The sequence below is a fragment of the Annulohypoxylon truncatum genome, assembly GCF_022578515.1.
Source record: "Annulohypoxylon truncatum strain CBS 140777 unplaced genomic scaffold F4807scaffold_19, whole genome shotgun sequence".
NCBI classification, from domain to species: domain Eukaryota; kingdom Fungi; phylum Ascomycota; class Sordariomycetes; order Xylariales; family Hypoxylaceae; genus Annulohypoxylon; species Annulohypoxylon truncatum.
The window spans coordinates 183,746-206,155 of record NW_025953805.1 but is presented as its reverse complement, the minus strand read 5'-3'; the positions used below and the strand labels follow the sequence as shown (position 1 = coordinate 206,155).

The following is a 22,410-nucleotide window of genomic DNA, read 5'->3' as shown; positions in this document are numbered from 1 at the left end:
AAAAACCAGGTCGCTTCCTGTAGTCCTCGAGTTTAATAGACATCGTTACGTTACGTAGGACAAGCTATCTTTAGGGGGCTCGTTACATGTAGCCATTCGGGAGTTGACTTGCCGAGGAAAACGACGTAGTTCAGCCTTGAGGCTGCCGAGATAGTAGCACAAGCCGAAAGCAGATATTTACATGTTTTCATCAGATGTTCAATATTTTCTTAATTCACTCCATCATTAATTCGTCACACTTCTGTAGCTCATGTCCAGTTCCTTGAACGTTTAACCATATCTAAGATGCCAGCCAGCATAGACGAACTGCCCGATGACGTTAACCCCACAACTCGTACATTAGTCCAGGAACCAAACCTGATTCTCGTCCACTTCCCGTCCTAATTACGCGACGCTCGTCACACGTCTCACGCTCTTTCTGGCACCCTCACCCGTGATCATTATAGAACCCTCCATCTCGAGGGCCCTCATTGTCTCGGCAAAATCGGCTGGCTCAACCGGAACACTCGATCCTTCGTTTAGCTTCCTGCTGATTTCGCTCCATCGCACACTCTGTCCGCCACTGGTCAACTCGTCGAGAAGACGTAGGGCAGCTTCCTTGATCTCGGTCTTGCGTTTCCTTTCTGCGGCACTAGTACCTTCCGTAAGAAGACTCATATCAATGCGGCCCTGAGAGTCGGTAGCCGCAGTCTTCAGCGCCGACTGGATAAGTCGCTCAGCTTCCTCAACATCGCCTTTGGTGACCGTCGTGGACAGTCTCATTTTGGCATGCGCTTCGGCGAGACGAATCATCGACTCAAGCTGACGGGTTGTGGCGGTAATACGCTTCTCAGCTGAACGGACATCTTGTCCTAATTTGCGCATCTTGACGTATGCCTCAACAAGTGCATGCGAGGCGTCTTGAGAAAGGGTTGGATGGACGTGATTACGAGCATATGAGATATAGGATGTCAAAAATTCCACAGGCTGAAGATTCTGTTAGTGATACATTTTCTAATGAGTTCCATTTAATGAACTTACTAATATCTCGTTATTGGTCGGGGCGGATTGAGGTTTATCTTCAAGATACATAGAAAGTAAATGGCGAGCCAGCTTGCGATCTGTCGACTCGTTGACTCGATCGAGAATTAAGTAAACGAGATCGAATCGTGATAATAGTGTAGGTGGTAGATCAATATTCTGGGGAACAGGTAGGTCCGGGTTGTATCGAGAACCAATCGGATTGGCTGATGCCAAAATGCTGGTTCTGGCGTTCAACGTCGTGATGATACCAGCTTTAGCTACTGAAACCGTCTGCTGTTCCATCACTTCGTGAAGAACAGAGCGGGTAGAATCGGACATTTTATCGAACTCGTCGATGCAGCATACACCACCGTCGGACAAGACCAATGCACCAGACTCGAGTACCAGTTGCCGAGTCTCGGGGTCACGACTGACGTACGCGGTGAGACCAACAGCAGAAGATCCTTTGCCGCTGGTGTATACACCACGAGGAGCAATCTTGTGGATATATTTGAGCAACTGAGACTTTGAGGTCGACGGATCACCGCATAGCAAGACATTTATGTCACCTCGATATTTTGGACTACCTCCTTTCTCGAAAGTCTTGTTCGTTCCTCCAAACATCTGGAGGAGTATGCCCTTCTTCACGTCGTCCATCTCGTAAACGGATGGAGCCAGTGATCGAGCGAGAAGCTCATAAATATCCGGACGAGCAGCGGTAGCCTTAATCTTCTCTTCATCCTCAGGACTGATCTTTCGTACCTCTTCGATATGGTTTTCCGAATCGTCAACTTCAATATCGAGAGTGGAGGGATCCATATCCATTCGCTTATTGTCGACTTTGGCGACGTGAACAACATCGACGAACGTCTTGAAAACACTCTTGACTGAGCGTTGCCGCGGATTAACCCTCACTGGGCTCACACGGTAGATACCCGTAATCTTGACGCGGTCACCAGCCTTACAGAAATCCACCAGCTCGTTATAAACACAGACTGACACTGAGTGCGGTGTCTGTCCAGCAGGCACGGCATCGGGTGTTTCCTGCAATTTGATGACTTGCTTGTCTTCAAACTCACATCTGTTATGGATGATTTGCATAGAGTTCTTAGAGTCGCATAGGTATCGTGGACATTCGGTAGGCTCTCGAATCTTGCCTCGGTCGAGGCCGACTAGAAGAGAGTGACTGCAGACGCTACATCGGAAAAAGGCCTGCTTCATGTCTGGGATAACTGGCGTTGTACGGATCACAAGACCTTTAATACAGATGAGCTTATCCATGTCGGAGGGATTAAGATCACGTAGATTTATGACTTCATCAAGGCCATAAGGCCGGGTCATGTAAGTCTGATCCATGACCTTTTCTTCTAGAGTAGGCCCTTGTGGAGGTCGTTGTTGCGAAGGTTGAGGCTCATCGCCGTGCTCTGAGCTCGGGAACTGCATGTCCGAACTTGGTGCACCATTACGGGGCGTTGCTGCTGTCGCATGGCTCTGGCTCCTTTGCCTAGACATTTCAGCCTGCGCGAGCTCTATCATGATATCATGGACAGACTGGTCCATGAGGGGCACGATTTCTTGTGGGTAGTGCTGGATTTGGTGCCACATCTTCCTGGTAGGCGGGTATAGTTTGAAGTCCTGGATGTTGACATAGAGAATTCGTTGACCAAGGATGAGCATGTTATTTAACTCTTCCCAGTACGGTTTGGTTGTACTCTCAGGATCAGCATCTGTCTGCTCTGTCGTCATTCCCTCACCCCACATGCGGTACTTCTTGGTGAAATTCCGCAAGAAATCCTTGAATGCAGCGTATGTATCGTCGATGGAGACGGTAGTACCCCATATTGTCGCATTGTCCTGGCCGCCGAGAACATTGGCATCGGTCGTATTCGGGTCTAAATTAGAAAAGGTTGCCGCGTCGGAATGGATCTCTCGGACTACGCGCCCAGCATCATCCAAGATGACACGGCTGCCTCCTCGGCCAGCACTACTGAAAATCTCGGAGTTGATGTCACCTCTTCGATTAACCCTGTTGGCCCGTGGGGTATCAGTTGGGCCAACAAATAAGTTACTGCTCTCGCTTCGAAGGTCGGATTGTGGGTGCAAATTACGCCCAGGTCCAGGGCTTGAACTCGGTTCATATCGAATGGGTGATGATTCTGAGGAATTGATCAGTATATTCGTGATTTTTCACCAATGATGAATCTATTCTCACCACCCATAAGTGATCTACTAGCTCTGGGTGTGCGATCGCCATCGCTTCCCATGCGGCGTAGCGGCGAACTGGGCGCTGCACCGGTGTTGGCATTGGTGCTCTGGCTGTCGGTGTTGTGGCGTATGGCAGGTGAACTCCTATCATTTCCAGGGGCCGGAGATGACTGATAAAATAGGGGGCTTGATGCTAATTGAGATGGGGGATTGGGAGCCAAATTGTTCCCATTCTGCGATCCATTTTGTGACGCCCCCCCGTTGGCGGGACTGCTTTGGGGCACTTGAGAATTTCGTGCACTCCGACGTGGAGTTCCGGCTTGCGAGCCTCGCGTACGGCGAGTAGAGGGCGACGACATCTTGACTATGATATGGTCAAATGCAACGAGAAGACAGTACTTGGTTACGAAGTGGAAGTTGGCTTGAGAAGAAAGTGGGTGATGGGGAAGATCAAGCCAGGAAAGTGGGATATCCAGATACCGCCCTAGAGAAATCGCGTAAAACGGGGACGCGTCGAAAGGGGGTTAGCGCGTTCTTTCGCGTAAAGTGGAAATTGTGCAACTACTTAATTGCTCTATTTACTTTTGTACAAGTATAGTATAATATTATGCTGGCTTGTGTATAGATTGTGCGGGGGACCCTTGACTGCGGTTCCGCTAAAACAGTTTATCCATCTCATTTGGACCCACTCTAGCCAAATGCCACATGCACTCCATGTACCTTACACCTTGAACACTTCCTATGCTGGCATTGGTACTTGAAATTGACATTGGTGCTATAGACAATTACTAGACGACGTCCTGAAATTTTATTACACAATTGTTCTCTATCTAAAACCTAATACGTACCTAAACCTTCAAAATGGCGCCTGGGATGTCCCTATCCTCGGTGAATGCCATCATCATTCTTAACATCGATGATGGCTCTAGGATATTCGCGAAATACTACAGCTCTCCCCACCATGCGCCCACAGCTTGTATGCTCGACCTCTTCTCGATCTTATGACTTTGAGGTGTTGTAGCTGCTGACAAGAGTCTCTTATAGCATCAACTCCTCATCACCAACCTAGCGGGCCATTCGCAGATGTGAAGTCGCAGAAGACGTTCGAGAAAGGTCTACTAGAGAAGACGGCAAAACAGACTGGCGACATCATCCTTTACGACAACCGAATCGTTCTGTATAAGATGGAGTCAGATGTGATGATGTATGTTGTGGGTGGCGTGGACGAGAACGAGGTCCTCCTATACAACGTCATCTTGGCACTGCGAGATTCGCTACACCTACTATTTAAGTATGTCGACTAGTTTAGGGATTCGATTGGATTTAAAGCTAACTGGGCGCAAGGCAATCGGTTGACAAGCGAACGATAATTGAAAACTACGACTTGGTATCACTCGCTATCGACGAGATTGTGGACGATGGCATCATCCTAGAGACCGACCCAACAATCATCGTACAGAGAGTCAGCAAGGCACCGACGCAAGATGTTAACCTCAGCCGCATCGACCTTAGCGAACAAGGAGTGAACAACCTGGCGCAATTAGGAAAGGCCAAGTTGACAGATTGGTTGAGGCAAGGCTTGTGAGAGGCGCAGTTCAGGTAAAGATTATGAGATGGCCTTAAACGTAGACTCTGGCATGGCGTTGGTTGAAAAGTCGTTATTTTATTCTTAACGAAGTGTTGGCATTGAGATAGACGGCGTGGTCGTGCCGGCTATGATCTACGACCTAATCCGAGAAGCTGCCTTGCGCAGCCGGTTCATGACCGCCGCGCCGATATCTTCATCGTCTACTGTACCCTCTACAAATATGATATCCGCACCTCGTCTATCCAGTTCCCGTAGCGCCGAAAAGAGTCCTTGCGCTATGCTCCTAGTGTCCGCCCCTATGCTTATATCCATAAGCTTCCCGATCGAAGCTCCACTCGTGGTATCATAAAGTGCTGTTTCTTGAACATCAAGCTCAGCTGCCTCCTGACTCCCCTGACTAGTCTCCGTCTTTACCGTTTCCCGCTTTTCAAAGTCACCGCATTGCAGTCCAGCAGCAGGTTTCCAATATCGAGTTCGTATTATACCGACATGTGGGTCTTCCTGTGATTGCCGATTTTGTACGAACGCATCGAAGTCCTCGGACTGAATGCCGTCTTTAGCTGCGGCGAAACTCGCCTCGTACAGAACCACCTTCGCTTTGGGACTATAATGTTTGTATTTCATTCCGGGAGCTCTTGGTGCAGCTTTGCCTGACTCGCTCTGGTCTTTATACCCCTTTTCGATCTTCTCCCATCCGGCACAGCTCCGTAATTCATCTATGCTGACTCCGCCAGGCCTTAGAATTAAAGGAGGATCGCATAAACCGTCTACTACTGTGCTTTCAACTCCAACGTGACAAGGGCCACCATCAAGGATTAGTTCGATACGGCCATCTAGATCCTCGAGTACGTGCTCAGCCATAGTTGGTGAAGGTTTCGTAGAGGCATTTGCTGATGGAGCTGCTAGGGGTGCACCCGTTAGTTTGATAAGTGAGAGGGCAAGCGGTGACTTCGGCATCCGAACACCAAAGGTCTTCAGCCCGGCCGTTACTTCAGGGGCTAACTTGGACGGAGTTGGATTGGGAAGCAGTATCGTCAAGGGTCCTGGCCAGAATCGTTCTATGAGAGGCTTGTATATCTCAGGTATTCTATCATGGATAGTTTCCGTTGTGCCATTTGTTCTAGCGTTTGTTTTGCCATTGGTCGTACCGTTGGTCGTATCCTCAGGGGTTAGGACCCTTCGAAGCATGTCCAAATCTGAGACGTGAATGATTAGGGGGTTATCTGCTGGCCTCCTCTTCGCAGTATAGATCCCCCTAACCGCACTGCTTCGCGTTGCATCCGCTCCAAGCCCATAGACGGTTTCAGTTGGGAACGCAACTGGTGTATCCTTAGTCCTCAGATAATCTGCAGCCTCATGAAGGATTTGGAGACTGGGTGATGGAGTTTGAGAGACCTCCCATAATCCTGATTGCTCATATTCCTCGTCTCCTCTAAATTTTCCTAAATCCTTCTCTGGTACCCTAAGGACGCGGGTCTTCATTCTCGGGAGATCTTGAGACATTGTGCTGTAGGAGTGAAAAGCAGCTCGAACAGTTTTCAGTCTTAGACCCAAGATCTTAGGCGCCAACTTGCTTGATTGTATAGGTATTTGTGAAATTCTGATAGATTAAATATGTCCTGGTTATTGTACTTCGGTAAACCAGTTAAAAGATCTCAAGATCTCTTAAGAACCGTCTATAAGTTCTATTTGCTATGAAAATAAAATTTATGGAAAGTGACTCATAAAAAAGTACAGGCGACAACGATGACGATATAGGCCCTGAACTAAAAATTACAATTGGAAGCTTATCGATTAAGACTGGAGGTGTACTCAATGTACCCCGAAGCTTAAATGGCGCTATAATTATTTTTAGTTCAGGGGATTCAGGGCGTAATTGCTTTGCATTTAGTGGTTAAACTCTTCCACCATGTCGCTAAGCCCTATCGGTTTTGTATCGCTTAGGCGGGGTGTAGAATCGACCACCACTGTTGGTTCAAACTTGGTTGGACGAACTGGCCAACTTCCCAGTCCACACTTTACAACTTCAGGCTAGGCTCGACATCTTACGTCGCTCGCTATGCGCCTCCCACAATCGATGTCCCAATGTCCGCCAACAATATCCCCAATGGCAACTCCTCGGGGCCAACAACGCAGAAACCGACTAATAAGCTGAACGCCAACTCGACCTCAGGTTCAGGTCCTTCTATTCACGATGCCTCCACGCTTTCCGACGTCCGCGCCGCATTGGCTGCCCTACACGTCCGCGAGACCAGCGTAACAAGTCGCCTTAATGCGCTTCTCTCCTCCCAAGCAGACCTATCTCGAGAGTTAGGACGGCTCGATCTACTCCGTGCGAATCTAGGCTCCCAAGTTATCGCAACAAGATCTATTAGCAATGGCATGCTTTCCTCAGCTGCCGACACTGCAGGTCGGCTTTCTAGCCGAGTTAAAGATCTCGACTTGGAAAAGGACAGAGTGCAGCAAACACTGAAGGTAGTGGAACAGGTTGCAGAGCTCAAGGCCTGCGTCCATGGAGTCGTCGGTAGCATGGGTGCGCCGCAGGACTGGGAGGCCGCGGCTGGTTACATCTCCCGCGCCAGCAAGGTGCCCGAACCCATAATACGCGGTGGCTTTGCGGCTTCTATGGTACCGAGTGTTGAAGTGCCAGATGCGCCGTGGGTGACTCTTGAAAACGCCAAAGAAAGCTTATGCGGCCTGTTCCTACGGGAGTTCGAAAAGGCGGCCAAAGACGGCGACGGCGCCAAAGTCACGAGATTTTTCAAACTATTTCCTTTAATAGGAAGAGGCGACGTTGGATTAGATGTATATGGGCGATATGTATGCCAGGGTGTTGCTGGCACGGCTAGGGCGACTCTCCGGGCAGCACCTGGAGATGCCGGGAAGAAAGATGGGTTCTTCTATGCTAATGCTCTCACAAAGCTATTTGAACACATAGCTCAGATAGTTGAAAGCCATGGTGGACTTGTGGAGAGACATTATGGTGAGGGCAAGATGGTAAAAGTTATAGAGAGGCTCCAGATGGAGGCTGATGTGCAAGGCGGCATTATTTTGGATTCGTGGAGTGATGAGAGAGGTGTTGATAGGAAACTCACAGATGCAAAGAGTTATCCGTTCTCTTTCCTAGTACAGAGCTTCCTTCCACCACAGAGAACGCTTACAGGTACACCACGTATGAATTCGCCAGCGCTAGGCGGCGGGACCAACACACGGAACAGCGAGGACGAAGGTGTGGATATGAAGGAAGTGGACAGTCTACTCAGTGAGATCTCCGTCATGCTTGGACGATGGGCATTATACTCGAGGTTTCTTGCTGGGAAATGCAAGGTAATTAACTATTTTTTTATGATTTCGAGACGCCAATAGCTAACCTCAGTGTTTTATAGGACCCAAATACTCCCGAAGATGCTCCTCTATCAATACCAGAGGTCGTTACGAAATCTAATCTTGGCCGAAAGATCTCAGGAAAGCTTACAATACCATACAATTCTTTGGCCATGTTCTTTTTCAGGAGGTCTGTTGAGAAGGCATTTCAACTCGACGAATCACCTAGTGGCCTTTCACTCAATATCAACAAGTCTATCGACGGAAATGCGCCTTATATAATATCAGCTGTGGATGATATTATGTATATCGTCAGTACTATAACCCAGAAAGCTATATCAACATCGCAGCGCGACGTAGCAGCCTCGGTCATCCCGGACGTCGGAAGAGTATTAGGATCCGATTTCATCGGAATGGTACAGCGGAGAATGCGAGATGAATCCTACCCCCAGCCGACAGTCCAAGGAGGCCTTCCGCCCGAGAACAAAATTATTGCTTTCATTGTGCTCATCAATAGCTTGGACGTTGCAAAAGATTACTTGGCTCGCATCATTGCATCGCAGCTGGGCACTTCTCCTGATCAACCTAATGAGACATCTCAATCTAACCCCTTAGCAACAAAATTCCCGTTCGAACACGACGTCACATTCGTAACCTCAGCACTCAATACACTGAATTCCACGTTCGCTATTAAGACTGGTGAACTGATATCAGATGCCTTGAAAGTGCTTTTTACTTTTGTTGTCAAGCAAAGACTAAAGCCCGTTCTCGTCGAAGCCTTCCGCGATGCAGATTATTGGCGGTCCGAAGATGAACTCGCCGAAATCGCCCGTCAAAATGACGAAGACGAGGACGAGATGATAGATCGCGTCCAGCGGAGGTTTGAGCGTGGATGGGACGCACTAATGAAACCAATCGCGCGATTGATGACTCCTAAAACGTTTACCGCACTTGTGGATCTCACGGCGACGGACCTGGCCAAGACGCTCGAGAAAAGAGTATGGAGCTACAGCGGGAAGACGAGCGCGTACGGCGCAATACGCATGGACCGAGATTTCTCGGGTATAATCAGCACCGTCTCCAGGGGGAACTGGTCTGTTAGAGAAATGTTCGCGAGAGTAACCCAAATACTTATGGTCGCCAACATGGAAGAAGAGGAGTGGGAAGAGCTAAGCAGTGAGGATGGGGAAGACGGCATTCAATGGGTACTCAACGAGGACGAGAGGCGGAGAGCTAGGAATTTAGTGAAAGCATGATGAAAAACCATTATACGCTTTAGATCTATGGTATATAGCAAGCGTAGGATGTGTCTTGGTTGTATGTACAAAGTCATGATAGACGACTCAAAATAGGGGGCTGTTAATGAGCCATATTCTTCCCAATTACAAACATATTGAAATTTGAAGTGTTCATATTGATATTTCATGAAGACATTTTGTCGATGATATGCCAAATATCTTTTCAAGAGCGATGAAAAGGAGTATTATCCAGATAAAACATTCTGTGCCCAAGTACCTAGGATCGCGCTTAGGTAAGGAAATATTGATATAAACAATATTCATTTACTGCAGCTTTTCCATTGAAAGGACGGTGACATCTATCGATAAGAAAATAATCGATAAGCCAACCGCGTTCAACCAAATTCCATTTCCAACATTCACAGCTACCCCCAGCTAAACTTCAAACTTACCTATTCACACATCCGCCCAACCTTTAAATTCCACACAATAACTACCACCTTCATACCTTTTCTATCGTTAACATCGTTGGAATTCAATATCCCCATATCATGGCATCCCAAAATTTCGGGCTCCTGGAGGAGCGAGAGGAAAACGAGCTTCACAAAACCCGCCTCCTTAACGTCGAGGAGAAATCATTCAAACGGCTCATCAGACGCCTCGTCCACCCCAGCGCCTTCACCAGCCCAGCCAAGCTGCTCACACCACCACCCGAGAGCACCACCACTGCCAACAACAACGGCGAGGCGGGCGAAGCGGCCCCGGCCACCATCGACATCACCGCGCTAAAAGAAGACATCATCCTCGACTTCGAAGCCTTCAACGCGCAGATCCTGCGGCTGCAATTCTTAGGAACAGCCAACGCGCAAGAGCGGGAGCGATACGCAGCGGACCGTGTACGGATCCTCGAAACGATGGAGTCGGTGCGGGAAGGCAACGCGCGGCTGAAAGCACAGCTCGAAGAAGCGCGAGCGACGCTCGCGCAGCGGCGCCGCTTCGACGAGCTCGCCGACCGCATCACGAGCAACCGCATGCTGCGCCCCCGCGCGGAGCAGGCCGCGAACCTGGCGAAGCTCGGCGACGAGTGCGAGGGCCTGCGCCGCGAGAGCGAGACGTACGGGCACACGTGGCGCGAGCGGCGCGAGCAGTTCGAGCGGCTGGTCGAGGAGGGCAAGAGGTTGCGCGCGCTGATCCGCGACGAGAAGGAGGAGGTTGAGCGGCGCGAGGGCATGGATTCGGATGCGGAGGATGGCGAGGCGGCGCCGACGCCGGGGAAGGGTGGGGGAGGGGGAGGGTTGGTCAGTGGGAATGCGACGCCGAGGCCCGAGAGCGGCGCTGTGTCGGTTAAGGGCGATGCGGGAGGTGCTACGCCTTTGCTTGGCGGGGGCCGTGATGGACGGACGCCTCGACCGGATAGTCCTGGTGGCGCGGCGGGTAGTACCTTGAAGCCTCGCTTAGGCGATAGCGGCGACTTCTCGCGTGCCGGTAGCCAGGTCCCGAGTCAGCGCGCGGGCAGCCAGCAGCCGAGAGACGAGGAGCCGGAGGAGGGCGAGGATATCGAGATGAGCGAGCCCGGAGCGCAGCAGCAGAACCAGGTGCCGCAGGGCGATACGCCGATGGCGGAGAATGAGTCTCAGGAGACGCCGCAGATTACGGTGGAGGCGCCGGATGGTATGGATACGTCGTGAAGGAAGATGTGGTGAGGGGTGGTCGGGCATAGTTCCTGGGGGGGTGGGCGGGGGGTGCTTAATCATGGCGAGGTTCAGCTGTGATGTTTTGGAGACTCATTGCCACTGAGCTATGAAGTCTAGTCCGCGATAGCCGATCACAACATGCAGGCGGGAGTTGTTATACCCAGCAGAACAGCAGAATGAAGGTTGTCTACACAGATAGGCATGATAATAACGAAAACCCATTCACGAATCCCTTCTACTCGAGTGAACTTCTCGTAATCTTGAAGTCGATGCTTTAATCTTCATTTTGTAATAAAGGTGGTATCACTATATTAATTCATAAAGTTCCTCTTCGTAGTCGTACACGAACCACCAAACCCCTAGTCCGTAAGTCCCCTCCACATGTCTGGGTACCTGGTACATTATGCGGCAGGCGGCTCTTCCACAGATTTCCCTAGCTCTAAGGCTTCCTTGGCCTTCTTGAGCTCCTCGGGAGACCCCTCCTCGCTCTCGGCCGTTGCGATCTGTTCCTCAAGGCGCTGGACGGCTTCGGCGATGCGCTCGTTCAGGGGCGCGAAGACGGCTTTGGTCTCATCTCTGGCTTTTTGCTGTAGTGAGGACTAATTAACATCCATAATATCCTAATTTTATATATATATTGGGTCTAGCACTTCCATGAAGGAAGTATAGGTACATATAAAAGGAGGGAGGAGTTGTTGGAAAAGGGAAGGCGAAACATACCTCCTGCTTCAGCACGTATCCGGCATTGCCGTCTGCGCCTTCACCTTCGTTCTTGATGTCTGTCTCGAGCTTCTTGACACGCTCGTTTTGCTGCTCGAGTTCCTTCCGGTAGTACTTTTCTTCCTTGACGAGGCGTTGGACGGATTGCGTCGCAATGGTGAGGGGGGTTGGGGGAGGCATTGTTGATGTGTAGGCTGTTCGTGCGGTGCTTGGTGCCTAGGTATTTGACGTTGATGGGAGTATGATAAGGAAGTCAAGAAATCAACAACAGCAGCTTTCTTCCTGCTTTTAAAGGGGTTTGTTATGTAGTTGCCTAGATCGAAGTTGCTAGTTGATATTTATTTATGTAATAGTTGCTGAAATCACGTACAAATAATGTATTGGTGGGGGTTGGCGGGGCAGGAGGGGAAACGGTATTAATATGCGATTAAGCAGAATATCAATCCATATCTTTTCTCTTCACTCGTCCCATCGCTCTTATTCAGGGGCCATTTCACTTCGGTACGGTTGATTATAAAAGGTGATATGTTGGAGTGAAACAAAGCCTCACTGTCACGATGATTATTTACTTCCCTAACGTGAGGGACGATATCAAATAAGGTAAAGAATCAAACAAAAAGATAAACAGCCAAGGGACGGCGGACGATAGTACCGAATCCGCCAACCCGCCAATTCATTTTATGTACTGCGATGTATACAGTACAAATGCACAGTACTTTAGATAACCATTACTGTATTTCTGAGCTTACAGGGACTACAGCGCTAAAGAGCGCTATAAACTACAGCGTGCTATAGCGCGTAGCTCCTTATAATTTATAAGGGATTAATCCAATTGAATTGCAAGCTTCACCTGGCTATTCGCTAGGCTTAAATAAACATTTGCAGATTAAAAGCGATCTAATTAATTAATTATTTAATTGATTAATCAATTAGTTAGGTTCAAACGTGGTTAAAATACGTTGTATAAAAGGTAAGTATGTAGGTATTGGATAGGTAGGTTTACCGACATTACCTATATTGTACCTAGCAAGGGAGGTCATGTGACACTAGTCATGTGCCATACGTTGAGTGTCGTAAAGTCACGTGTCACCTTGGGGCTGACCTTTAAACAGTAATCATTGAACTTATTAAAGAGCTATTAAAATAACTATTCAATTAACTGTTCAATTGACTGTTCAATTGACTGCTCAATTGACTATTCAATTGACCCTTAAACTGATTTAAGGATTAATTACCTGGGTAGGATTTAAGGGCGCTGTGATAACGAGAGTGTGCGCTATAGCACGCTGTAATTTATAGCGCTCTTTAGCGCTCTTCAGCGCTATAGTCCCTATAAGCTCAGAAATACAGTAATGGTTATCTAAAGTACTGTGCATTTGTACTGTATACATCGCAGTACATAAAATGAATTGGCGGGTTGGCGGATTCGGTACTATCGTCCGCCGTCGGAGGGTCCCAATTCATGGAGTGGAAAATTATTCAGTTCAGCTTTTGCAAGCCTACCAATGTGCCGAGTTGTCATCCCACTACGAGCGCTTTTAGGATAGTCCATTAGATCAACTCAACAGCCACAAGAGCCCATCCCTAGTATCCGCCTCATGCTTCCTAGTCTGTTCCAAATCCGGAAGTCCCAGAGCCCAAAAGACATGAGGCATGCCAGAATAAATATCGAGCTTCGTTTGGACGCCGGCGTCCTTCCACACTTGCTCCATAATCAACGTACAGTCTCTCGTTGGGTCTAGGCCGCATGCCTGGAAGTAAGTCCGAGGCATGATCGAGGGATCGGTAATGGCTATCGGATATGCGATGGGGCTCTTTGGGTCCGGCTTGTAGAGCTCTGCAAAGACGAGGCAGACCTCATTTAGCATGGGAATACTACTCGATGGCCTTTTCCACAGTGTGGTGTCTGTCTTACCTTTGATACGCTCAATGGCTGCGATGTCCATCACAGGAGCGCGGGCATTCTGTTCCATACTTAGGAAGAAAGGTCTGTATCTCTCAGGTACCGTCTCTCCGGTTGCCGCCGAGTTGGCGCTGCTATATATGCCCGTGATCCGCAGGGCAGCATCCTTTCTCTGAGTCATCCAAAGGTACGATACCGCGAGTGCCATATTCGCGCCGGAGCTTTCGCCCGCGACCACAAACCCCTTCGCCGGGTCGATTCCGAGGTTTCCAAGATTCTCCGCAACCCAAGCCAGGGCATCGAACGCATCCTCAACCGGCCCCGGGAACGGATGTTCAGGCGCGAGCCGGAAATCAACGTTCACGGCAACGCCGCCGAGGCCCGCGAATACGCGGCTTAGTCGGGCGCCAGTTTTCAAGTCGCCGATGCTATACCCGCCGCCGTGAAGCATCAGCATTCCTGGACGTCCGTCCTTATACTCAGTCCGCTCTTTTAAGCGATGCATGCGCACCGTAATAAGTTCATCATCCCTCGTAGGGACTTGTAGGTCTTTCTCTTCAAAGCGAGGGTCTACTTGGTCCTTCTGCGTCTCTGCGATTTGGGATAGCAGAGCGCGGACTTCGTGTATGTTTGTGTCTTTGTCCCATGATGGAGGCAGTACGAGCCCGTTCTTGACCAGCTAGACATATACGGTGAGCTAATATGTAGGTATGAATTTATAAGGAGGAAGTATGTAGGCTATGGGTGCGACTCACCTGCTCGAGTTCAGGGTCAATGGTCGAGAGAGCCCGAATCTCTTCGATCGACTTCATTTCATGAGTATTGATCTATAACATAGTAGGTTAATACATAATACGACGACCGTTAGGTATATATCTTCGAAATCGGCAGTACCCTTCGAGTATGAAGCTGGCTGGGCAGGCTGGGTTAACTATGAAGTCATAACCAATGGAAGCACAATTGCCTTTTTAGGTACTTCGGTGCGATCCGTCTGAGAATTTATCGAAGTCCAGAACAAATTATTTTCCTGCAAATCTTACAGATCCCGCGATCACGAAGTCACGAGGTCTAAATAGTCATAACTGTTATGTATTATTATCTATTATACTAATTCTTTTTGGGGGTATCGTCCATATCAAAGCCTTCCAGTCTATATACCAGCCGTCCTCACAAGGTGTAAAATAAAATATAATAAACGAGCAAAATATGGGTTCCCTCTCTTATAACTTTCTAATGAGGAATCCGTCGTTCTGTAATTTCTGGAATATTTGTCCCGGGTCGTATTTGGCTGCTATCGCTTTTATGGTGTTGACATTCTTCGAGCCAAAACTACCGAGCACGTTCTGTTCCATGCCCGCCGTGTTCGTGAAAAGGTATGGCAGGGACGCGTTTTTCGCCGCGGTAGCAGCGGTGCATCGTTGCGTTATTCGTTGAGATATATTCCAGATGGCCTGTTCCTGTGTCAAATCGGTCCATGTGATGAACCATTCATACCCTGTTAAGAACAGATTATTAGTATTAATGTTTTATAGCAATATGGAAGGATAAACGAACATTGTTGCGGAACCTCCTGTAAACCAATTAAGTTTCCCCCGTACTGCTTCCCAACGGTAGCTACGCTGGCAGCGATTGGGTTCGGCACCCAAGCCCCTGAAGCACCGCTGGGGAGGTTGGCTGTCTCTTCGACGAAGATGTTGTACAAGTCCACGTTTAAGTCTGCATTAACTTTGTGGGTAAATGTCTCGCCGTACGTGCTAACATTTCCAGTCGAAAATCGTGATCCGGTTAGAGCCAGCACATCGATGAGTGAGCCATTGAAAGCTGCGATCGATGTGTACGACCCAAGATTGTAGAAGGCATCGAACGCCTTAGCCGACTGTACCGGTTCGTTGTAGAGCAGCATGATCGTTGGGCCAGTCTCGAGTACTTGGATACTAACGCTTGACAAGGGGTCTAGTTGTCCTTCTTGCTGGTACTCGGCTATAGCGCGTAGGAAGTCATCGGTCTGGTTCGTATTATACGCTCGTGCATCGACGGAGAAGTTCCCAACAGGAAACGTGTAGAGTTCGTAGTTGGTGACTATGCCAAAATTGGGACCGCCGCCTCGTAATCCTTTATACAAATCCGAATACTGGTTGTTGGCGGAGGCATTGACGATGGAACCGTTAGCGAGGACCACCTCGTACGACTTGACGTTGTCAAACGCGAGACCCCGTTGGGTCGCGAAGTAACTTAGTCCACCTCCTAGCATCAATCCGCCAACTCCGACAGGACCGACACGACCACCGACGACAGTTACCCCTTGAGGAACTAAAGCCCCATAGACCTCCTCCCATCTGTTTCCGGGGCCAATTTTGGCGGTCTTCTTGTCCGTCGACAACACGGTGGTGTTTAAATTCGAAAGCGAGACCAAAACTCCCGTTTCGTTAATACTGGCGAAGCCTGGAATATAATTGTGGCCGCCACTTCTAACGGCAAACTTGGTACCCGTCTGGGAGAGGATCTTTATCACCGTTGAGACTTCCTGCGCGCTCTTGGGGTTTACAATACAAGCAGCCGGTAGTCTACACGCCGCAGAGCTAGAAGTGGAACGGGATTAATTCAAGGCCTCGCAGGTTTATTTGTATATGAAATAACTTACTAGTTCTCTTCCTCAAAATCTTCATATGTTGCTCCATCTGAGGGAAATAATGTGCCATTTACGCCGGTTAAGGCCTGTTTAAGTTGATTGCAAGTATCTTGTTGAGAACGTAACACAGGAAGTGTCGTATCACCGCCTCTCACAGGAATATGCGCAACGGATCGGGCCGTTGGTATCACTGAGAGAGCGGTTAGGACCGCATTGCGGATGCTTGCGGGCATATTCGATTCGCCGTATGGACGATTTCCCGGTAGTCTGGTTGACAAAACGGCCAAGGCGGATAGTCGTATATACTAGATATTAATATTATAGAGAAAGACACAAAATTGATACTAATGATAATTCAGAAGCTAGTTCGTTACTGCATGAGCAGTTTCGATGGTTTATATCCATATGAACAAGGTACTTAAAATCAAGAAAGCACGACCCATAACTTCTAGAAGGCAGGGTGAGTGGTCTTTTGAAGTGGAAAAGGCGATAGTGTGATGTGGATGCAATGTTCTTTGATTTCGACTATCGCATGCCCTGTCACCGTATCCACAACGCTTCATGCGGGACCCAACTGTGTCAGTGCTAGCCATTGAGGCTGATTCAGCTATTCCAGCTAACAGGTACTAGCTTAAGATGGTGGTCGACGCTAGGAATCCCAAGGGCCAATTTTGATGGATCCGTTATGAACAGGACCTATCAAGGTCATCGGTCGAACCACCTGTTAGGTATGTTCTCGCTTGTCGTTCCAAAAGGTACACTCATAACTTGTTTACAATGAGGCATCGTCACATACTTGTGTCTATGATTAACATCAGCAAAACGTTCGAACCGACACTATTAGAAGCAATGAGGCTATGCGTGGTCTGAGCAGTGAATGACCACTTGAATCTCGGAAATAATCCGTATGGATGAGCATGTCGCTTGGAACAACCTTAATGAGTATGGTAGGCTAAGTTGCTTGATTCTCGGTAATGAGAGACGGCGTTCTAGCCAATCCAGGACTCAAATCCCTTTTGTTTTGACCAAAATAGGAATTATGGAACTTTTGGTCGTTTTGTTGTTTGGCGATAGAAATTGCGCTAAAAACGATTGAAACGATTATCTAAGCAATCATCCGCAGCCACCCGTATTGCTGGGACTTTTGGAAACAAGCAGACAAGGTTTCCGTGGTCTTGGAAGGTTCGGGGCTTGTGGGGCGCCACATGGTTTCGGAATTTAGATAAGGAATGTGGCCGTGCGGACAGTAGCTTATCGTAACCTAGGCAAATGCACCGTTACTGACAAATCACGTCATACTAAGGTACATTGTCCAATCTTTTTTTTTTTTGAAGATCATTTAGACAATTAATAATTCCATGGACAATTTCCCAGTTTGCGACAAAAAACCTCACCGTTTTACCTATATCGTAACACATTCAAGAATACCTTCAACGCTATTAGAATGGCTTGGTTAGGTATCTCATTGCGTGAGACAACACTCAAGTCACCTTCTTTTTCAATCTTTACTAATTTGATGTAGCTTGGATCTCGAAGCCCGAGGCCAAACCTGCCGTGAGCTCCGGCTCCGATGCGCGCGCCGTGACCAAGCCCAAGGCATGAATGCAAACCCTTGATATCAATGATACTCTTTACTGACTCTTATCGACGAACAAATAGCCTTGCTGCGTTTGCAAGGATGAGAAGTCCAAGCGCGACGAGTGCATGCTTTTCTCGAAAGCCGCCGATCCAGCTTCCGATTGCAAGACGACAATCGACCAGTATCGAACATGCATGGCCGGGTTCGGATTTCAGGTTTAAAGGAACACGTGAGAGGCACATCCATAGAGGTAGATAATCCCTCTCTCGGGGAAATTCAAGGATATGTATATAAGGGGCCGATTGAATCACGGCAAACCGGCGTTCCGGATCGGATAGAGGGCGAAAATACCCTCTGAATGCATGATGCATTGAATGGCGTTACGAAGATAGGAATAAACAAGAATCCACTCCTCGGTGTTATTGTTCGGTCTATTTAAAATACGCAATCGTGCGAGCCGTGAGAGAATTATGTGGCCAATGGGTGGTCAACAGGTTTCCATCGCTGGACAATGTGTACGGTGGGAGGTGGACTGGCGGCGGATATATGTCTTGGTCAGGCTGAATGCGATTCGATCTCATAACCGAGAGACTTGGGCGGCTCGATCGATGCAATCAATCTACGAAATAGCCTCAGCAGAATGTTGGAACCAGGACATTGCATATGCTGCTTAGCAAGGCGTCCAATCAGCCATAGTGGCTCGTTCAGCTCTGTCTCACCTCAATCGTCTAAATATTCGTCCCTAACGAAATGTTTATTGTGTTATGTTGACATCGTACAGAGCCTCTTCGATACGCCCGACTTGTCTGGCAGGTTCATCCGGATTTCCAAATCGCTCGGCTTTGAGCCCCTGAGGTAATAAGGTAGGATGGACTACGTGGGCAGTCTACTCTCTGACCAATACTCAGAATATTCCTAATGATCGCACTACTGGTGGATTTGCGAGGGTAGCCAGCATGATATTCCGGTAGGATTTCCCTTACATCGTGGCGGCTTTGACGTAGAAGCTCGCTTATGACTCTACCTTACTCGGTAGCGAATAAGTCTATTGGAAACTAAAGACCAAGTCGACGCTTGCTACTAATCGTCTAGCTGTTTCTACGACTTCCTCATTCGTGGGACTTTTTGACCATCTTCAATGCGCCCATCGGGCTGGACCACAAGGCTAGCAGCATTGATGTCAGGATGAGATGCAGCTCTGAGAACTACATGATCCCGCGCTCATGGCCAAGCTCGCATTGCCTCGGAAGCTTCCGCCCAGAAATATCCCACCCCTCCTGTAAACTTTTGCATGGGAACCCTGGCGAATTCGCGACCAGGCATTTTTGCCGCATTCAGGCTAAATAGCTGCAATGTCAAATAACCTACGACGGTCCACCGGCCTAGACCTTGCACCTGACAGACCTGGACAAGCTGAGAGCCTATGATATTAAGAACATTTGCCCATTGTTCACGTTTTTAAAATACGTAATGGATGCGGCGCGTTGAGGCGTCAGTTCGGCGCCTTGCTAGTAACAGCGGGTCTGCTTTAGTCGTGTGCGTGTTGTATGATGCTAATGTAGCGAGCACAGCTTACGGCTGCTCCCGAGATTTTCATTTTAATGGTTATGGAATGTCCATCTCGTGAGTCGTGAATGGCGGTCCGAAGAGCCCAATCCTTCGAGTCCGGGAGGCCATAAGGCCAATCATCGAAACTAGCCCCCAATTCCCCAGATCTGGGGCGGACTAGACGGACTAGAACTTCCCAACTACGCTGCTGTTGGTAAAAACTCACGAAGATCTTCAGCTCCCCGGAGACAGATATCTAACCACATAATTAGCATTGTTGATAAAACCAGCATGCCGAGGTCTAGTAAGACGACTAGCTAGCATCTTTAAGCGATATGATGATGCTTCGGCATAATTCAATGGCGAGAAGGGCAACGAGAGTTTAGTGGTTTTTTAGAACGAGTCTACGGACTTAGACAACTCGACGAACACCTCACCATCACCCAACTAGGATAATGAACCGTTGTGGAAGTGATATATGGCTTCCTAGAGCCTAGAAACGTCAGCTACCACAATTACATCGTGGTGAGGCTCGTCAAGAATCATCAAATTCTTGCTTCACTCGACACTTCACATTGTCCGGCTTTGCGGGACGTGACTCCGGGATGAGTTATCTGCTGGCTGACAGCTGCTGCGCTCTTAACCATGCTACCATGCAACAAGCTGATTTCCGAATCGAGAATCCCTGCTGCATACCCGGTTCCATCTGAACTCTTTCCTCACTCACTCACATATCTGGATTTCTTAGGCTAGGTACCTACTTGTCAGCTTATGTATCACAGTTTGCATACCATACGAAGTTGACGGGTGTGGAGAATTGACATCCAACGATGGTTGGTCTCAACTGCTGCAGAACACCGTATGATTAGTTATTCATCAATAATCTACCCGATAGGGCATGTCGTAAGCTGTCGACATGACGAGAGCCATTGGAGATCAAAGAAGGCAAATGCCAAGCCGTATTAATTTAACTCTGTTACTACCGCCGCAGCAGAGTCCGGATCAGATATAGCACCACCCCAACAATAGCATATTATTCTGTGTAATGGAGCAGAAGTTTTGAATAATAGTTTCTTCTCCTGAAGACTTTTTTTCTAAGTATCACCGATCTCAGTGGTCAGATCTGCTAACCACATGAACATGTACGCGTCCGGTAATGGAGCTCCTCTCCTGCGGCCATTCCACGTTACTTTCGCTGCACTGTAACCTCTCTCTCTTCTCATATAAGCGGTAGATCGATATGTTCTAGCCAAGCTGTGACTGACAGATTCCGTTTTGGTAACAGCTGAACCGACAATCAGTTTCCTATTTTGCTAATAGGGGACTTGACTCTCGACTCTTTAGGGTTATACAAATATTATCTCATTCAGAAAGAAAAGCGAATCTCTAACGATTCTGACGTGCATATAACTGATTTTGCCTAATATAAAAGTCGAGATATTGTATTCTAGGCCGTCACCGACACCGCGGAACCGCTTAGTCTAGGCTGGGGTGAGAATAGTCGATCATATAGACTTACGGCATTCGGAACACGAGTCGTTAATAGCTCTGTTGTAGGGCCAATTTAAGAAAAGCATGAATGATCATCTTGAAACAACGACGCTATCCTACGCAGTTTTATCGCTAGAATAGTATAACACCACTAACTCACCACCAATAGGAGGAGTAGGCGTTCTTAGACGTGCTTAAAATGGGTTAACTTACACAACCCAAGCCTTGAAGTTCCTCTTTCTCGTCCCGCGGTGGGATCAGATCCAGGATATCGGTGTTACTGGATGAGTATTTCCCCGCAAATCGATTATATCCAACCAAAGACAATTCGCATCGTACTCGACAAGAACGACTAGTCACACACGGCACCTACTATGGTACTATGTTTATCCAGAGCAGATTGTAATGCGTTCTGGAAGAGTTCCAGCGCTTCTGGGCCCCTAGTCAACCCGTCCGTTTATCATATCAAATCGCGACATGGTCGGCCGGTCGACAGTCCGGCGATAGCTACCCTCCTGCAGAATTATCCCGGGCACGGTAGAAGATCTACTACTACCTCGACCTACCTTGACGGTACGTAGGATGAGAGTCTATGACAAAAAATAATATCCTTCCCGAATTCGAGTGCACTACCGAGCAATATCGGGAAACGAGTACCCTGCTGCGAGACATACCAAACGGGTCGCTGGTCGACATGAATATTACGGGTGGCGTTGCTACTCGGCCGGGTTCCCAGCCAGATCGCTCGCGCTCGGCGGATCCAGAATTTGGTTCATTAACCGAAATGGAATTTTTCCCTCTCTTTTCGTTTTCTTTTCCTCGGACCCCAGAATTCCCTGAACGGTAGGTACCTAGACGTCCACGGGCTGATCCCCTGTCCCAACCTAGGTGCCTCTACCACCCTCGTTCCCCCCTGGGCCTTGCTCCCCTTCCCCATGGCACCACAGGGGAACTAGACATGGGGCAAATTGGGGGTTAATGGGGTAAGGTAAGGCAAGGGCCCACAACCCACTATCACCCACACGGTACATAGTAGTATAAGCATCTCACCACGAGAAGGGGTCCACCAATTCCAGATCTCGCGTCCTGGGGATGTGAGATGGGCACTTGGGGGAACGAAGCTACGGGCTCGGTGCAAATTTCTGTTCAAGCGAACCACCTCTACCGGTCCGCTCGCCCGCAATGGCACCCTTGCTACGGGGCCCTGGCCTCCTCTTATATGAGGGTAGCTGTTCCCTTCGAACAGTCTTGTTCTGGGCTCTCGCTACTTATATGTACGTAGTGTAGGCGTGTCTGTCTTATATACATACACGTATCTCCCCCCTCAACTTTGGAGACCAAGCTTCTTAGCAAGTAAGACGTACGTATCGGAGAGCCAACAAGGAGCGTGCCTCTTGGCTCAACACCTCGATATACCTAGTCGCTAGCTAGCTACCTACCTAGGCACTATCACATAGCTCGAAGTCGCGACCAAGAAATATCCGTCACA

General features: G+C 48.6%; 8 protein-coding genes across 8 annotated transcripts; 3 read left to right on the top strand and 5 right to left on the bottom strand.

Moving 5' to 3' along the window:
* Positions 1–19: 19 nt before the first annotated feature.
* Positions 20–3,682, bottom strand: F4807DRAFT_428279 (cell division control protein 54). Its single transcript, XM_047998254.1, has 3 exons — positions 3,215–3,682; positions 1,021–3,158; positions 20–966 (listed from the first exon to the last, which is right to left on the bottom strand). The coding sequence occupies exons 1-3, from the start codon at positions 3,564–3,566 to the stop codon at positions 385–387; spliced, it is 3,072 nt and encodes a 1,023-aa protein (XP_047853489.1). The 5' UTR covers positions 3,567–3,682; the 3' UTR covers positions 20–384.
* A 386-nt stretch (positions 3,683–4,068) lies between these two features.
* F4807DRAFT_461090 (snare-like protein) lies at positions 4,069–4,792 on the top strand (the record flags this gene model as incomplete). The annotated part of the gene is made up of 3 exons (XM_048001633.1): positions 4,069–4,183; positions 4,252–4,498; positions 4,552–4,792. The coding sequence occupies 3 exons, from the start codon at positions 4,069–4,071 to the stop codon at positions 4,790–4,792; spliced, it is 603 nt and encodes a 200-aa protein (XP_047853488.1).
* A 68-nt stretch (positions 4,793–4,860) lies between these two features.
* Positions 4,861–6,530, bottom strand: F4807DRAFT_105620 (translation factor). Its single transcript, XM_047992687.1, has one exon. The coding sequence runs from the start codon at positions 6,296–6,298 to the stop codon at positions 4,928–4,930; it is 1,371 nt and encodes a 456-aa protein (XP_047853487.1). The 5' UTR covers positions 6,299–6,530; the 3' UTR covers positions 4,861–4,927.
* A 176-nt stretch (positions 6,531–6,706) lies between these two features.
* On the top strand, positions 6,707–9,546 carry F4807DRAFT_105602 (COG4-domain-containing protein). The gene is made up of 2 exons (XM_047992686.1): positions 6,707–8,122; positions 8,182–9,546. The coding sequence occupies exons 1-2, from the start codon at positions 6,881–6,883 to the stop codon at positions 9,373–9,375; spliced, it is 2,436 nt and encodes an 811-aa protein (XP_047853486.1). The 5' UTR covers positions 6,707–6,880; the 3' UTR covers positions 9,376–9,546.
* Positions 9,547–9,787: 241 nt separating this feature from the next.
* F4807DRAFT_428274 (Tho complex subunit 7-domain-containing protein) lies at positions 9,788–11,088 on the top strand. The gene has a single exon (XM_047998253.1). The coding sequence runs from the start codon at positions 9,909–9,911 to the stop codon at positions 11,043–11,045; it is 1,137 nt and encodes a 378-aa protein (XP_047853485.1). The 5' UTR covers positions 9,788–9,908; the 3' UTR covers positions 11,046–11,088.
* Positions 11,089–11,281: 193 nt separating this feature from the next.
* Positions 11,282–12,404, bottom strand: F4807DRAFT_428273 (tubulin binding cofactor A). The gene is made up of 2 exons (XM_047998252.1): positions 11,772–12,404; positions 11,282–11,638 (listed from the first exon to the last, which is right to left on the bottom strand). Exons 1-2 carry the CDS (start codon positions 11,949–11,951, stop codon positions 11,453–11,455), a joined length of 366 nt encoding a protein of 121 aa, XP_047853484.1. The 5' UTR covers positions 11,952–12,404; the 3' UTR covers positions 11,282–11,452.
* Positions 12,405–13,244: 840 nt separating this feature from the next.
* On the bottom strand, positions 13,245–14,690 carry F4807DRAFT_105583 (Alpha/Beta hydrolase protein). The gene is made up of 3 exons (XM_047992685.1): positions 14,430–14,690; positions 13,687–14,353; positions 13,245–13,608 (listed from the first exon to the last, which is right to left on the bottom strand). Exons 1-3 carry the CDS (start codon positions 14,484–14,486, stop codon positions 13,328–13,330), a joined length of 1,005 nt encoding a protein of 334 aa, XP_047853483.1. The 5' UTR covers positions 14,487–14,690; the 3' UTR covers positions 13,245–13,327.
* F4807DRAFT_105576 (FAD-binding domain-containing protein) lies at positions 14,537–16,617 on the bottom strand. The gene is made up of 3 exons (XM_047992684.1): positions 16,316–16,617; positions 15,229–16,253; positions 14,537–15,169 (listed from the first exon to the last, which is right to left on the bottom strand). Exons 1-3 carry the CDS (start codon positions 16,534–16,536, stop codon positions 14,895–14,897), a joined length of 1,521 nt encoding a protein of 506 aa, XP_047853482.1. The 5' UTR covers positions 16,537–16,617; the 3' UTR covers positions 14,537–14,894.
* Between the last annotated feature and the right edge of the window lie 5,793 nt (positions 16,618–22,410).

Bases quoted from the DNA above. Each gene is read 5' to 3' on its own strand.
- F4807DRAFT_428279 (XM_047998254.1), bottom strand. From the start codon at position 3,566: ATGTCGTCGCCCTCTACTCGCCGTACGCGAGGCTCGCAAGCCGGAACT. The intron at 3,159-3,214 runs GTGAGAATAGAT...TCAATTCCTCAG, and splicing joins TAGTAGATCACTTATGGGTG to AATCATCACCCATTCGATAT. The intron at 967-1,020 runs GTAAGTTCATTA...CAGAATCTTCAG, and splicing joins CGACCAATAACGAGATATTA to CCTGTGGAATTTTTGACATC.
- F4807DRAFT_105620 (XM_047992687.1), bottom strand. From the start codon at position 6,298: ATGTCTCAAGATCTCCCGAGAATGAAGACCCGCGTCCTTAGGGTACCA.
- F4807DRAFT_105602 (XM_047992686.1), top strand. From the start codon at position 6,881: ATGTCCGCCAACAATATCCCCAATGGCAACTCCTCGGGGCCAACAACG. The intron at 8,123-8,181 runs GTAATTAACTAT...AGTGTTTTATAG, and splicing joins TTCTTGCTGGGAAATGCAAG to GACCCAAATACTCCCGAAGA.
- F4807DRAFT_428274 (XM_047998253.1), top strand. From the start codon at position 9,909: ATGGCATCCCAAAATTTCGGGCTCCTGGAGGAGCGAGAGGAAAACGAG.
- F4807DRAFT_428273 (XM_047998252.1), bottom strand. From the start codon at position 11,951: ATGCCTCCCCCAACCCCCCTCACCATTGCGACGCAATCCGTCCAACGC. The intron at 11,639-11,771 runs GTATGTTTCGCC...TCCTCACTACAG, and splicing joins GATACGTGCTGAAGCAGGAG to CAAAAAGCCAGAGATGAGAC.
- F4807DRAFT_105583 (XM_047992685.1), bottom strand. From the start codon at position 14,486: ATGAAGTCGATCGAAGAGATTCGGGCTCTCTCGACCATTGACCCTGAA. The intron at 14,354-14,429 runs GTGAGTCGCACC...GTATATGTCTAG, and splicing joins TTGACCCTGAACTCGAGCAG to CTGGTCAAGAACGGGCTCGT. The intron at 13,609-13,686 runs GTAAGACAGACA...TCGTCTTTGCAG, and splicing joins AGCCATTGAGCGTATCAAAG to AGCTCTACAAGCCGGACCCA.
- F4807DRAFT_105576 (XM_047992684.1), bottom strand. From the start codon at position 16,536: ATGCCCGCAAGCATCCGCAATGCGGTCCTAACCGCTCTCTCAGTGATA. The intron at 16,254-16,315 runs GTAAGTTATTTC...TTCCACTTCTAG, and splicing joins GATTTTGAGGAAGAGAACTA to CTCTGCGGCGTGTAGACTAC. The intron at 15,170-15,228 runs GTTCGTTTATCC...TGTTCTTAACAG, and splicing joins ACAGGAGGTTCCGCAACAAT to GGTATGAATGGTTCATCACA.